The sequence below is a fragment of the Lolium rigidum genome, chromosome 1 (genome assembly GCF_022539505.1).
Source record: "Lolium rigidum isolate FL_2022 chromosome 1, APGP_CSIRO_Lrig_0.1, whole genome shotgun sequence".
NCBI lineage: Eukaryota > Viridiplantae > Streptophyta > Magnoliopsida > Poales > Poaceae > Lolium > Lolium rigidum.
The window spans coordinates 297,186,234-297,202,278 of NC_061508.1; the positions used below are offsets into that span (position 1 = coordinate 297,186,234).

Genomic DNA, 16,045 nt, shown 5'->3' on the forward strand with positions numbered 1-16,045 from the left:
GTGGCTACCTGGGCTCCTTTGATTGGAAGGATAGAAAAGGTGTAGAAATAGAAACTATAGGATTATAGGATTGAGATGCCATGTCTACTTAAATCCTATGGAAGATGAGTACTTTTTAATTGTGCTAAAGGATTTTTCCATGAAGTTTAAGCTAATGCTATTTTCTTATGAAAATGCAATGTTCTGTCAAGCTTATAGCATGAAGATTAGAGGGAAATTGCATACTATGCTACAGTGCATATGCCCCTAATTATGTAACTGGCACCACGTTGGCTGGAGTATCTCACAATTGGAGATTTGAGTTCAGTCAAAGTCAAACTTTATAAATTTGACCAAATATTTAGAAAAAATATCAACATTTATAACATAAAATTTAGTATTGTATAACAATCGTCATAAACTATATCCTCAAACTTAACTGTAGCCTCTTTGATTCGTAGAATTTTCAGAACATAGGAATAGAGGAAGCACAGGATTAGAGTGTCATGTCTACATGATTGGAAACCTAGAGAAATTTTCTTTACGGAAAAATAAAGGAATTGTTACATGAGGTTTGGGTGATGGAAAATTTTCTCCAAAACATAGAAAAAATTCTAAGGATTTAATCCAGCGAATCAATCTATGCACATACGAAAAAACCCTAAGGATCAAACTCCTCCAAAATTTCTATGGAATTCCATTGAATCAAATGAGCCCTAAAAATGCTGAAATATGCAGGCCTTCTCATGTGCGTCTCTCTGCAGAGGTCCATGATCTAACGAGAATGGAGCAGTTTGACACAGATAACGCTGGCTAGTGGTATCTCAACAACCAAAAAACATAGGTATGTAAGTTCGGTCACCATCTTCAGGGGCACTTGTGCATTCAGACAAAACTTTTTTTTTTTTAGTCTCCCTTCTTAGGCCACTCACTGTTGTTCTTGATTTCTAGCTATATAAAATGAACGCCATCGAGCTAAATAAAGATTTGACTGTCTCTAGTTCATATAAAGATCTTTGTTCGTGCCAAGAGGCATATGACCCCTCGCTGGCTGAATCCCTACACAATTTCTAGCTGTAGCTTCAGAAATTTATTGACAGTCTCTGTCACAAGTTTACAACATCGTACTCGATTGATACAACCGTGGCATCTCGACACACATGTATGATACGATGCAGATAACAAGCAAAAGTGAAATTCCATGACACTGCCACGAGTCCTGCTGCCATAGTTCTCTAGAGACTTCACATCAAAAACGACAAGACAACCCAAAGCTAGTAACACGTCGCTAGTAACACGTCGCACTACTGAGTACTGGCCACGAAATCAAGGTGACAGCAGCAGCACAAGCCGCCGTTGCCGCACCGATTATTATTATTCAGAAGAAGGAGAAAAAACGCTTTAGGGAAACAGAGAACGAACCATGGCGACCGGTGAGAGGGGATTGCAGTTGAGGGTTCAGAGCGCCTTGAGCATGTCCTCGGCGCTGCTGTTGGTGAAGGAGCCGCCTTCCTCGAGGTTGAGCACCTTGACGACGCCGTCGTCGGCCAGCAGCGCGTAGCGCCTGGAGCGCACGCCGAGGCCCACCGGCTTGTCCGAGAGGTCGAGCTCGACGCCCATGGCGCGGGTGAGCTCCCCGTTGCCGTCCGAGAGCAGCAGCACCTCGTCGCCGACGCCGAGGCTGTCCTTCCAGGCGCGCATGACGAAGGCGTCGTTGACGGAGACGCAGGCGACGGCGTCAACGCCCCGGGCGCGGAGCTCCCCGGCCCTGGCCACGAACCCCGGGAGGTGCTTCTGGGTGCAGGTGGGCGTGAAGGCGCCCGGGACCGCGAAGAGGACCACTTTCTTGCCCGCCGTGAGCTCGCGGACCGTCACCGTCTGCAGCTCGCCGTCGGGGGCGTCGAAGTAGGAGAGCGTCGCGTCCGGGAGCCGGTCGCCCACCGCGATGGGCGCCGCGGGCGGGGCCGCGGTCGCAGACGCGGCCCGCGTCGGCGCGTTGCGGAGCGGGGCCGCGCGGAGGGGGGAAGCGGAGGAGAGGCGGCGGGAGGCGAAGGAGAGGGTGGAGGAGGGGCGCGTGAGGAGGGCGCGCTTGATCCCGGCGGCGGCGGCGGCGGTGGCCGAGAGGGTGGCGAGGGCGGAGGTGGCCATGGAGGAAATTCTTGGTGTGTGTTTTGACTTTGGGAGGAGCGAGGCTAGGTTGGTGGGGGATTTGGGGAGAGTGACTCTCCAAAGCGGCGGGAGGTGGCCTTTTGCGGTGGTGGGTGGGTGGAGAAGTACCTGTGACTCGATGTCCGACCGTCGCTCTTGGTCGACACTCCCTCGCGCTTAGCCGATGGCCCATGGCCCATGAATCGTTGGCCCAGTCTAGCAACACCAACGTGGGAGATAAAAGGAAAGAAACCGCCCTTGATAAAACGCTCCGGTAATCTGCTCAAACGTGTAGTACTCGATCTCAGAGATCTTACGATCTTTTCTTGACTTTTTTCGGCCTTTAAATACGGACGCAAGATTGATTGATCTGCATTAGATCTCGCGGGAAGATACAGATCGCCAATCGCCATATTGGCTTCACGGCGGCGACCTGCGATGGACAGAAACGAAGTCGATGGGATGAGGTCGTGCAGTCGTGGGAGAGAAGAGCGTCCACCTTCCCGGAGATCAAGCGCTGGCGCGCCGCCCGACCATGTGTACTCCAGCCTCACGGTTAGCCCTCCAAGACAGGCGTCGTCGAATCGGAAGGGCCGGGAAAGCATGGCGGCGGCACCATCGTGATCTGGTGCCCCTGGATCGACCAAGTGGTATCAGGAAAAGCGGCTCACTTTAATGACGACCACGAGTGGCGGCGCCATCTATCGATCTGCTCGCATAGAGCTATGGAGGACCTCTTCAATCTGATAGCCTGCTGCTCCGGTATCCCCTAAAACATACCCGATCGATCGAGTTGCTGATGCTGATGAATGTCTCTCCACCGTCACCGCATGTCCACGGCGTGGCAGGTCTACAAGGAGCAGGACTAGCGGCGATGAAACTCATGGTTGTGTTCGACGGTTGATTTCATACTTCTAGATAAGAGTGGTTTTTCTTCCTATGGCGACATTAAAAAGCGGATCGAAGTGGTTTTCTTCAATCCTAAGGGAACGGCCCCGTACGTCTCCAAAATCGGAGCGGAGCCCAGAAGCCTTCGCACGTCCCTGATTTCGTGCCGGCGGCGAGAGTTGGCCTCCCAATCTGGCAGTAGCATACACACCTTGCGCCCAATCTGACGGGCAAGGTGTGGAGTCTTTCCTCTTGAGTTCGAACGGAAATTTTGTCCCGAGCTGTTGACTAGCCGCCGCCAGCCGACCTCGCATCGATGGTGTTCAAGCGATCCTCATGTAGACGAATCAGCACACATGAATCCTACACGAACGGCCGACGCCTAGAGCTTCGCCCAGGAAACGTGCAGACCGCGCAGACCGCCCCTGAAATCTTCTCGATTGCAAGGCAATAGCTTTCGTGCAAGACCGTGTACGACGTGTTGACGCGCAACTCGATCGACGCTTGGCATTTGCCCTTGACCTACACATCCGACGAACTACGGAACAAAGTAGAACTGAATCGGCATGCAAACGCAGCAGCTGGTGGTCATCCTTGTGTCTGAAGGCGCTGCTACTCACACAGCGGGTTGCAGGTGCGATATGAACTGATAGAGAAGGAGATGTGTGGGCTTGTGGTGCTGTTCAAGTGCGTGAACTGGGGACTTCACTTGCTGGTAGTGGTAGATGTGTTTGGGAAAATTGACCAAAGGTAGCTAGGTGACGTGTGTTTGTGTGGGTGTTGCAGAATTGTGATTTTTTTAGCAAATCTAGCTTCAGGTTTTATTTGCCTTAAAAAATCATCTTCGTGCACATTAATTTTAGCAAAGTTGCTTTGTTTTTGTTGCGCATATCTCAAACTCTCCATCGATCCGGCTCTTCAGCTTCAACGACTAGCTCCCTCCACCTCTGCTTCTGTGGCTATCAAATCAAGTTGCACCTAGCTGGCCCCGACAACTAAACAAACTCGTCTGCTTCGTCAACTGATGGGGATGGAGGTGGTTAATGTTGGCGCGAAGAGTAGCTGCGCGGTGCACGATCTCGTTGCCATGGTAGCAACACTTCAGACACCTCTTCACTTTCACATGGTTGGCGGTAGTTTTTTTTATCCCAGTGTTAGGGGAGAGACGAGGCAGAGAGGAGGCGGGCTGGATTCCCGGTGTGTGCCGCTAAACGTCGGGACGGCACCTGCGCCAACTTGATGCTCGCATGCGGCTAAAACTCTAGAGGCCGGTTGCCACCGGCGAGGGCACGACGGAAGACTGGATCGCGTCCAAGTTGTCTCGGGACGAACGTCTGGAGAGCTTCGCGGCACTTGAGGAGAGGTCGCTGGCGCTGCCGACCATGGAGTCTGCCCCGAGCAGCTTCACGGCCGTGCCGATGGCCAGGGCCAAGATCCAGGAAGGAGATGACCAATTCAACGGCGTGCGTGGCTGCCTCCATGAAGGCACGAATAGCGCATGCTGATGCTTCTTAATTATTAGTGTCTAGCAGAAGATTCAAACTCAGCGGCGTCGCTTGCCACTGTTGAAAACAAGAAACCAAGATAGGGATCGATTACATCAATAACGGTGACAATACCAATTCTGAAGAGATGAAACGAGATGAATCTATTTTTGGTAAAGTTTCAAGGCACTCCGATGAAACATCAGATTCAACCTCATTCGTACAGAGCATTCAAGTTTACAGCTACAACGTTGCGTGGGAATTGTTCCCCATGACCAATATTCTGGAGCATTTTTATTGCAGTGTATCAGAAACTCTCTACGTTGAATGGTATTTTTCCTAAACCATCTATTTCATATGTTCAAATTATTCTTACATCAAATCTCGTAGTTCTAGATGGTGATTTATTGGATTTTGTCATAGATCCGAGATCCAATTTTTCTGTTCACCGATCTTGGATCTGATTCATAGTTGATAGATGCCTAGCACGAATATATGTTGGTACAAATATCTACTGCGGTATAAATGCAGACATCACCGGTGTGCAGCACGACATGCTCAGAGAAAATTCTCTCACGCCACATATTGGTCAGACTTTCATTCTGCTATTTATCTGAATATTAACATGTTAAACAACTCTTATTTGAACTCATTATATCATAGAGGTTATCATGTTGGTGTTACATAATTTGGTGGTTTAAATGGGCATTTGAAACTAAATGTTTAGCACATCGTTTCCTCGATAAACGAGTTTGAATGATTCGGATATGTCTATATCTCTAGATTTTACTGTAATATCAGCAATAACTAATGTTCTTAGACGGGTATCATTCTATTTAATGGCGACGAGATAACTTTTTCATACCTTAGGATTTATTATCATCATGAATAGAAGAAAGCGTGATCATGACGAAGAGGAGAAATGTCAACATAGATAGTTTGCTAGAGCGTTTGATAATTGATATCTGTTTCTCCCAGGCATTTTTCCTATAAATTTGTTATTTGTGTAATACTGTAACAATTTAGCTTATTCTGCCATATTAATTGCTAGAGCAACTTTTTTATTTGTATTTTGAAGTCAACGTATTTTACTTTTCCGCAGCAACGCGCGGGCATTGTCCTAGTCTTTTTTTTAAACACGGAGCGCCCCGAAGGGCGTAGAAGCTTTATTCAATCCAACCGGTGGGTGTACGACATATTACAAAGGACCCCATAAAATAGATTACACATAGGTCCCTGGTATTTGCAGAAAGGGTCTCACTTAGGGCTGGACATAAAGCTCGAAGCTCGGCGAGTTTAATGAGCGCTCGCTTGCTCGACTCGTTTGAACTCGGCTCATTATCTTAACGAACCGAGCTGAGCAGCATTTTTTGCTCGTTAACCTTAATGAGCTAAACAATCGAGCAGATATTGTTCGTGAGCTACTCGTTAAGATCGATAACAAAACGTTGGCCCAGTATATTTCGTAGCCCATCTAAGATGAAACCCGTCTAGGCAGACCAAAGGACTAAAGTGAGTCACAACACCTCACAGAACGATACATAGGGTGTGTTTGGTAGCCCGGCTTACCTCAGAAATTCTCATCTCATCCTAGCTCCAGCCACTATTTCTTGTTTGTTAGGTCGGGTCGGGTCAACTCAACACTGCCCACCTCATACCGAAAACACCTCTCAGCAAGGCCAGGTTGAGAAGCTGAAATCGAGCTTCACAACCCGCCCAGGCTGAACTCGTACCCGCAGAACACTGTAGCGGAGCCCCATCGCCCCCCCAGACCCCCACCCCCATCTTTTTTCTCTCTCATTTCCCCCCATTCCTTCTCCTGTGAGCGCCGGACCGATTTGGAGCAAGGAGCGCCAGAACTCGCGCCGGCGCCCTTCGGCTCGCCGCCGGTGACCCCAGGCCAGTCCTCATCCCGCTCCAGCCCACCTTCTCCTGTATCTCCACGGGGACGAGGCGCCGATGGATGCGCCATGGCTGCCCGCGCCCAGAGCTCCGCCTCGGCCAGATCCGCGATGGCCGCCCATGCCCGAGCTCCTTCTCCCGACGCGTCGTGACCACCCGTGCCCGAGCTCTGCCTCGCCCGATGCGCCATGGACGTCCGAGTTCCCCTTACCCCGACGCACCAAGGCCGCCGCGCCCGAGCTCCACCATCTCCTGATGCGCACATGACGAACTGCAGCTGGTCTTCACGCGGGCGTCGACGAGCTAGAGAGCCACGGGATGCGCACAGGATGAGCTGCTTCTGCTGGCCGGAGTTCCCACGCCTCGCCGGAGCAAGCTCGCCGGAACTACCTGATACGTCCCAAACGTATCTATAATTTCTTATGTTCCATGCTACTTTTATGATGATACTCACATGTTTTATACACATTATATGTCATTATTATGCGTTTTCCGGAACTAACCTATTGACGAGATGCCGAAGTGCCGATTGCTTGTTTTCTCTGTTTTTGATTCCGAAATCCTAGTAAGGAAATATTCTCGGAATCGGACGAAATCAATGCCCGAGCATCCTATTTTTCCACGAAGCTTCCGGAATACCCGAGAGCCGCGAGAGGAGGGCCACGGGGCCACCGAGATGACAGGGTGGCGCGGCCCCGGCCCCGGCCGCGCCCCCTATTGTGTCACCGCCTCGTCGGCCCTCCCGACTCCGCCTCTTCGCCTATATAAAGGTCCCTGACCTAAAACTTCGATACGGAAAAGCCACGGTACGAGAAACCTTCCAGAGCCGCCGCCATCGCGAAGCCAAGATCTGGGGACAGGAGTCTCTGTTCGCGCACGCCGCCGGGACGGGAAGTGCCCCGGAAGGCATCTCCATCGACACCACCGCCATCTTCATCAACGTTCGTCGTCTCCCATGAGGAGGGAGTAGTTCTCCCTCGAGGCTAAGGGCTGTACCGGTAGCTATGTGGTTAATCTCTCTCCTATGTACTTCAATACAATGATCTCATGAGCTGCCTTACATGATTGAGATTCATATGAGTTTTGTATCACTATTCATCTATGTGTTACTCTAGTGATGTTATTAAAGTACTCTATTCCTCCTCCACGGTGTAATGGTGACAGTGTGTGCATCGTGTAGTACTTGGCGTAGGTTATGATTGTAATCTCTTGTAGATTATGAAGTTAATTATTGCTATGATAGTATTGATGTGATCTATTCCTCCTTCATAGCGTGATGGTGACAGTGTGCATGTGATACGTCTCCGACGTATCGATAATTTCTTATGTTCCATGCCACATTGTTGATGATATCTACATGTTTTATGCACACTTTATGTCATATTCGTGCATTTTCTGGAACTAACCTATTAACAAGATGCCGAAGAGCCGATTGTTGTTTTCTCGCTGTTTTTGGTTTCAGAAATCCTAGTAATGAAATATTCTCGAATTGGACGAAATCAACGCCCAGGGTCCTATTTTGCCACGAAGCTTCCAGAAGACCGAAAGGGATACGAAGTGGGGCGACGAGGCGCCGCCACCATAGGGCCGCGCGGCCAGAGGGGGGCCCGCGCCGCCTGATACGTCCAATTTGCATCACTATTTTATATCATAATTTGCTGTTATTCATTGATATATTTCATATTGGGACACAATACTTATGTTATTTCATCTATTTTGCATGTTTCATGATTATTTGGAGATCGAGCACCGGAGCCAGGATTCTGCTGGAAAAAGCACCGTCGAGGATGCAATATTTCGGAAGATCAATTGTGGAAGGAAGTTTTACGAAACTCCTATTTTTCCGGATGACGAAGGAAGCCGGAAGGAGGGGCCGGGAGGACCCGGGGTGGGCCCACACCCTAGGGCGGCGCGGCCCATGCCCCGGCCGCGCCGCCATGTGGTCCGGGGGCCCACGACCCCTTTCGCCTCCTTTTCTTCGCGAAACCCTTCGTCCCGAAGACCTAAGCCACGAGAGGAAACCTCACGAAGGGTTACAGCCGCCTCTGCGGGGCGGAGAACACCAGAGAGAAAAGAGCTCTCCGGCGGGCAGGAATCCGCCGGGGAAATTTCCTCCCGGAGGGGGAAATCGACGCCATCGTCACCGCCATCGAGCTGGACATCATCTCCATCACCATCATCATCATCTCCACCATCATCACCGCCATCTCCTCCGCAGCACCTCGTCACCGCCGTAGCAATTTGGGTTTGATCTTGATTGTTTGATAGGGGAAACTCTCCCGGTATCGATCTATACTTGTTGTTGATGCTATTGAGTGAAACCATTGAACCAAGTTTATGTTCAGATTGTTATTCATCATCATATCACCTCCGATCATGTTCCATATGATGTCTCGTGAGTAGTTCGTTTAGTTCTTGAGGACATGGGTGAAGTCTAAATGTTAGTAGTGAACTATGGTTGAGTAATATTCAATGGTGTGATATTTAAGTTGTGGTGTTATTCTTCTAGTGGTGTCATGTGAACGTCGACTACATGACACTTCACCATTTATGGGCCTAGGGGAATGCATCTTGTATTCGTTTGCTAATTGCGGGGTTGCCGGAGTGACGAAACCTAAACCCCAGTTGGTATATCGATGCGGGAGGGATCGCAGGATCTCGAGTTTAAGGCCGTGGTTAGATTTATTCTTAATTACTTTCTTGTAGTTGCGGATGCTTGCAAGGGGTATAATCACAAGTATGTATTTAGTCCTAGGAAGGGCGGTACATTAGCATAGGTTCACCCACACAACACTTATCATAACAATGAAGATTATTTAGCCGTATGTAGCGAAAGCACTAGACTAAAATCCCGTGTGTCCTCGAGAACGTTTGGTCATTATAAGTAAACAACCCGGCTTGTCCTTTGTGCTAAAAAGGATTGGGCCACTCGCTGCAATTATTTCTCTCGCATTTTACTTACTCGTACTTATTTCATCTGTCACATCAAAACCCCCTGAATACTTGTCACGTGAGCATTTACGGTGAAACCTTCATCGAAACCGCTTGTCAACACCTTCCGCTCCTCGTTGGGATCGACATTCTTACTTATCGAAGATACTACGATACACCCCCTATACTTGTGGGTCATCAAGACTATTTTCCTGGCGCCGTTGCCGGGAGTGAAGCGCTATTGGTAAGTGGAATTGGTAAGGAAAACCTTTATCGTTTGTGCTGATTTTATTTCTCACTGCTGCTATAAGTCATTATGGAGAGATCTTCTCTTCAATTTCTATTTGGGAAATCTACTACTACCGCAACGGTAGTGGATGAGGCGCCAGGTGAGGAAGTAATACCATATAAAATACCTACGAAAATTATTGAACATGTTATGGATAACCGCTATGAAGGGGATGGAACCGTCCATCCTGGTGATCATTTATTGTTTTTGCATGAATTATGCGGGTTATTCAAATGTGCGAGTATTGCTATGAATGAAGTTAGAAAGAAACTATTCTCTATATCGCTGTCCAGTAAGCGGCGCATTGGTATAAATTGATCGAAGAATGGTGATTCTCTTGATTGGGAGGACATTGTGCCTTTTATTCCAAATTTTATCCTCCAAGTGAAATTCACAAAGATCGGAACCGCATATATAATTTCTGGCCTCATGATGGAGAGAGTATTGCCCAAGCTTGGGGGAGATTGAAGTCTTTAATGCTCAAATGCCCCATTCATGAGCTTCCTGGTAATGTTATTATTGATAATTTCTATGCAAGACTTTCTTTTCAAGACAAGACCTTGCTGGATACTTCTTGTTCTGGATCATTTACACGCAACAAAGAAGAGTTTAAAAGGGACCTTCTTGATCGGATCCAAGAAAATACCGAAGGTTGGGAGAACGACAAGGATAGAGAATCAGGTATAATTTATGATTATAAATGCATTGAAGCTTTTATGGATACTGATTTATTTCGTAATATGAGTGCTACATATGGTCTTGATTCCCAAGTTGCTTGTAAATCTTTATAAAGCTTTTGCCTCTCATTATGAATTGCCTAAGAAGAATTTTGATAAGTATCATGAACCGTATAAAGATAAAATTGATTCATCTATTAATAAGTGTGTTGTAATTGAAACTTGCTGATCGTGTTATTCCTGAAGCTTATATTGAAAAAACTCCCTTTCCTGCTAAAATGAAAGAGTACTCTGTTATAAATAGTGCGGTTCATAAAAGTGAAAAGAAACCTAGAGAACCTGAAGAACAAATAAAAGTTGAACCTCGTTGTTGCAATAGTTAAAGATCTTGTGACTGAAAATGTTGAGGATGGTCATATTATTTTTTGTGAAGATGCTTCTAATATTGTTTCACATCCTAATAAACCCAAACAAGCTAGTGTTCCTATGCTTTCTGTTAAAATTGGTGATCATTGCTATTATGGTTTATGTGATATTGGTGCAAGTGTTAGTGCTATACCTTATGAGCTTTACACGGAGATTATGCACGAAATTGATTCTTGTGAACTTGAAGATATTGATGTGGTTATTCAGCTGGCTAATAGAGAAACTATTTCACCAATTGGTATTGTTCGAGATGTGGAAGTTCTATGTGGTAAGATTAAATATCCTGCTAACTTTTTGGTACTTGGTTCTGCTGCTAGTGATTATTGTCCTATCATTTTTGGTAGACCTTTTCTAAATACTTGTGGAGCTATTATAAATTGCAAGAAAGAGAAAATTTTGACTAAATTTGCTGGTGAATCTTATGAGTTTAACTTCTCTAAATTTACTAAAACTCCTTATAAAGCTGATTTGCCTAGTAATGATTTTAAAATGGAGCAGTGTGCATCTATTGTTCTTGTTCCTAATAATCCTTTGCAGCAACATTTGGAGGATAGCGAGAGTGAAATTTTTAGGAAAGAAAGAGATGAACTTGAGGAAATTTTTCTTCGCCAACCTATTCTCAAGCATGATTTACCGGTGGAAGATTTGGGTACAACACCGCCACCTAAGGAAGATCCTGTTTTTGATTTAAAGCCTTTACCTGATAATCTTAAATATGCTCATATTGATGATAAGAAAATATATCCTGTTATTATTAGTTCTAAGCTTACGAGTTTGAAGAAGAAAGGTTATTGGAAATATTGAAGAAGCATCGAGGCGCTATTGGCTATACTCTTGATGATTTGAAGGGGATTTCTCCATCTATTTGCCAACATGCTATTAATATGGAAGATGATGCAAAGCCTGTTGTTGAACCTCAGCGTCGTCTAATTCCGAAGATGAAGGAAGTGGTAAGGAATGAGGTATTACGATTTCTTGAAGCTGGTATTATATATCCTATTGCTGATAGTAGATGGGTTAGTCCTGTACATTGCGTTCCCAAGAAAGGAGGTATGATTGTTGTGCCTAATGATAATGATGAGCTCATTCCTCAAAGAGTAGTTGTAGGGTATAGAATGTGCATTGATTTTCGAAAAGTTAATAAAGTTACTAAGAAAGATCATTACCCTTTACCATTTATTGATCAAATGCTAGAAAGATTGTCTAAAAATACTCATTTTTGCTTTCTTGATGGTTATTACGGATTTTCACAAATTCTTCGTTAAAGCTAAAGATCAAGAGAAAACCACCTTTACTTGTCCCTATGGAACTTATGCTTATAGACGTATGCCTTTTGGTTTATGTAATGGTCCTGCTACTTTTCAAAGATGCATGTCTGCTATTTTTCATGGTTTCTGTGAAAGTATTGTAGAGGTATTCATGGATGATTTTTCCGTTTATGGGAATTCTTTTGATAGTTGCTTGCGAAACCTTGATAAAGTTTTGCAGAGATGTGAAGAAACTAACCTTGTTCTTAATTGGGAGAAATGCCACTTTATGGTTAATGAAGGAATTGTATTGGGACATAAAATTTCGAGAGAGGTATTGAAGTTGATAGAGCTAAAGTTGAAGCTATTGAGAAGATGCCCTATCCAAGGGATGTTAAAGGTATTCGTAGTGTTCTTGGTCATGCTTGGGTTTTATAGGAGATTTATTAAAGATTTCTCCAAGATTTCAAAGCCTCTTACTAATCTTCTTCAAAAAGATGTACCTTTTGTTTTTGATGATGATTGTAAGGAAGCTTTGAAACTCTAAAGAAAGCCTTAACAATCTGCTCCTATAGTTGAACCACCTGATTGGAATTTACCATTTGAAATTATGTGTGATGCTAGTGATTTTGCTGTAGGCGCTGTTCTTGGACAGCGAGTAGATAAAAAATTAAATGTTATTCATTATGCTAGTAAGACTCTTGATTCTTCTCAAAGAAATTATGCTACTACTGAAAAAGAATTGTTAGCTGTAGTCTTTGCTTGTGATAAATTTAGATCTTATATTGTTGATTCAAAAGTTACAATTCATACTGATCATGCTTGCAATTAGATACCTTATGACAAAGAAAGATGCTAAGCCGAGGCTTATTAGATGGGTACTTCTTTTGCAAGAATTTGATTTACATATTGTAGATAGGAAAGGTGCTGATAATCCTGTTGCTGATAATCTGTCTAGATTAGAAAATATTGCTTATGACCCTGTTCCTGTTAATGATAGTTTTCCAAATGAACAATTGGCTGTAATAAAGGTGAGCTCGCGAGACAGTCCTTGGTATGCTGATTATGCTAACTTTATTGTTTCCAAGTACTTGCCTCCAACCTTTTCAGCTCAGCAGAGGAGGAAATTCTTTTATGATTTGAGGCATTATTTCTGGGATGACCCACACTTATATAAAGAAGGAGTGGATGGTATTATGCGAAGATGTGTTCCCGAATATGAACAACAAGAGATATTGAGTAAATGTCATGGCAGTGCTTATGGAGGACATCACGCCTGAGATAGAACCGCAAAAGGTTCTACAATCAGGTTTTTATTGGCCAACTCTCTTCAAAGATGCAAGGAAGTTTATTTTATCTTGTGATGAATGTCAAAGGGTTGGTAATATCTCCGAGACGCAATGAAATGCCTATGAATTATACTCTTGTTATTGAACCGTTTGATTGTTGGGGATTTGACTTCATGGGACCTTTTCCCTCTTCAAAAGGTAACACTCATATACTTGTTGCTCGTTGATTATGTTACTAAATGGGTGGAAGCCATACCTACAAAAAGTGCTGATGGTGAGACCTCTTTAAAAATGCTTTTAGATATTATTTTCCCTAGATTTGGAGTGCCTAGATATATTATGACTGATGGAGGTTCTCATTTTATTCATGGAGGTTTTAGAAAAACTCTTGCTAAGTATGGTATTAATCATAGAATTGCTTCTGCTTATCACCCTCAAAGTAGTGGCCAAGTAGAACTATCAAATAGAGAAATTAAATCTATTTTGGGAAAGACTGTTAATAAATCTAGAAAGAATTGGGCTAGTAAATTGAAAGACGCACTATGGGCTTATAGAACTGCTTATAAAAACCCCATGGGAATGTCACCTTATAAAATGGTTTATGGAAAAGCTTGTCATTTACCTTTAGAACTAGAACACAAAGCTTATCGGGCCGTTAGAGAATTAAATAAAGATCCTAAACTTGCCGGTGATAAGAGGTTGCTACAATTAAGTTCTCTAGATGAATGGAGAAGTGAAGCTTATGAAAATACTAAACTCTTTAAAGAAAAAGTTAAAAAATGGCATGATAGAAGGATCATCAAAAGAGAGTTTAATATTGGGGATAAAGTCCTATTGTATCGATCTCGTCTCAGATTCTTTGCAGGGAAATTACTCTCGAAATGGGAAGGACCATATGTTGTCGAGGAGGTGTATCGCTCAGGAGCAATCAAGATTAGCTCTCTCAAGGCAATGCTACGCAAGTGGTGAATGGACAAAGACTCAAGCATTATATCTCGGGTGATTCTTATAATGTTGATGTTGATATTATTCGAGTGGAAACACCGTGAGGCTTTCATCAAGGGACAAATTGACGGTCCGCGAACTCAACTTTGAATAGGTAACGATGATCGGTAATGAAAAGTTCGCGATTGACTTTCCGAACAATATTTTTGCTGTTTTTGGAAAATAAGAAAAATTACGAGTTCGAAACGGAGTGGAAAAAGACGCACGAGGGGCGAAACCACAGGCCGGCGCGGCCGGCACCGCGTCCGCGCCGCCCGTGGGTCTCGGCGCCTCGTCGCCCCTTTCCGACTCTAGTTCGATCCGGTACTTTCCGTTTGTTCGGAAATTTTTATTATAAAATCCCCCGGACCCCCGGAGGTCTGCGTATATCGTTTTCTCGACGTGTTTTGTTTCGAGCTGTTCTCGTCAGATTTGTTTTAGATCTAGAGCCATCATGTCTTCATCGGGAGCTCCGAAGGACAACTCCTCGCAAGGATGTTGGCAACTTGTACAAGGAGGAGCAGAGGATGCATCCAAAGGAGTTGATGCTCGTCGAGGGAAAACTGCAGGTTAAAGATGTTCGGGGTCCTAAAGGAGAAGGAAGCTTGGAAGACGGGATGGAGAAGCTAGAACAAGAGGTCTTCAATTACAAGAAGATGGCCGAGCGTGAAGTGGATATCTTTCACAAGATTGTGTCTCGAACTCATTCTTTGAACACGAGAGGGAAACCGCAAAGCTATGGGGCGACATCCTCTCACTTCACGACACCACCAACAAACTCCAAGCTCAACTCTACGACATTCATAATCAGGAGCCGTGGAGTATGAAAACAGGTTTAAACATATAAGTCGTGCTGCTAGTTTCAGGATTCCCGAGACCAAGATGTCGTTTGTTGATGGAGAGCCTCTATCTTGGAAGTCTGAGGATGGAAATTCATCACCACCATCGCCAAAGGAGTAATTCATCATCGGTATTGGCATCCCCTTGGTTTGTTCCAAGCTTGGGGGAGTGCCGCGGTATCACATTATCATTACCTTTTACTTTTTACTATCAAGTAGTGTCATATCATGAGTAGGGAAGTTATCGTATGAGATGGGTTGCAGTGTGGAGTATCTCTCCTTTAGTTTGTCTATGTATCCCTTGGCGTGAGTTATCATTATGGAATATTAATGAGAAGTCTTATCATTTACATATTGCACACCTTATTTTAGTTTGCAATTTCTACTATATGATTGATCTTGATTTTAGTATTGGTACCACTTTGGGAGCATTGAGTTAATCTATTTGGTTTTGGCAAACTTAGCATTGGTCAATAGCAACAACACTCTTGAGTTTTAGATGAATAGAGGAAGTACATGTAGAAGGTATTATTATCTTTCTTATCACGTTCTTAGCTTAGTATTCTAAAGTTAAAAAGTCTGTTTGTGTTTACAAGTAAGATGCATGATTGTTTCTATCACATGTATATTTGTTTGTTTCACCTCAACTCTTATGCTTGCTAATTAACCTTGCTAGCCAAAGACCTGCACCGAGAGGGAATACTTCTCGTGCATCCAAACTTGAACCCAAACCTATGCCATTTGTGTCCACCATACCTACCTACTACATGGTATTGTATCGCCATTCAAGTAAATACTTCATGTGCTACCTTTAAACAATTCAAAACTTATTACTTCTTATTTGTGTCAATGTTTTATAGCTCATGAGGAAGTATGTGGTGTTTTATCTTTCGTCTTGTTAGGCAGCCTCCACTAATGGAATAGTGGCTTCATCCACTTATCCTATAATTTTGCAATAAGAG

General features: G+C 44.6%; 1 protein-coding gene across 1 annotated transcript; it reads right to left on the minus strand.

Annotated features, from left to right (window-relative positions):
• Nucleotides 1-1,435: 1,435 nt before the first annotated feature.
• Nucleotides 1,436-2,130, minus strand: LOC124683972 (peroxiredoxin-2E-1, chloroplastic-like). The gene has a single exon (XM_047218389.1). The coding sequence runs from the start codon at nt 2,125-2,127 to the stop codon at nt 1,438-1,440; it is 690 nt and encodes a 229-aa protein (XP_047074345.1). The 5' UTR covers nt 2,128-2,130; the 3' UTR covers nt 1,436-1,437.
• Between the last annotated feature and the right edge of the window lie 13,915 nt (nt 2,131-16,045).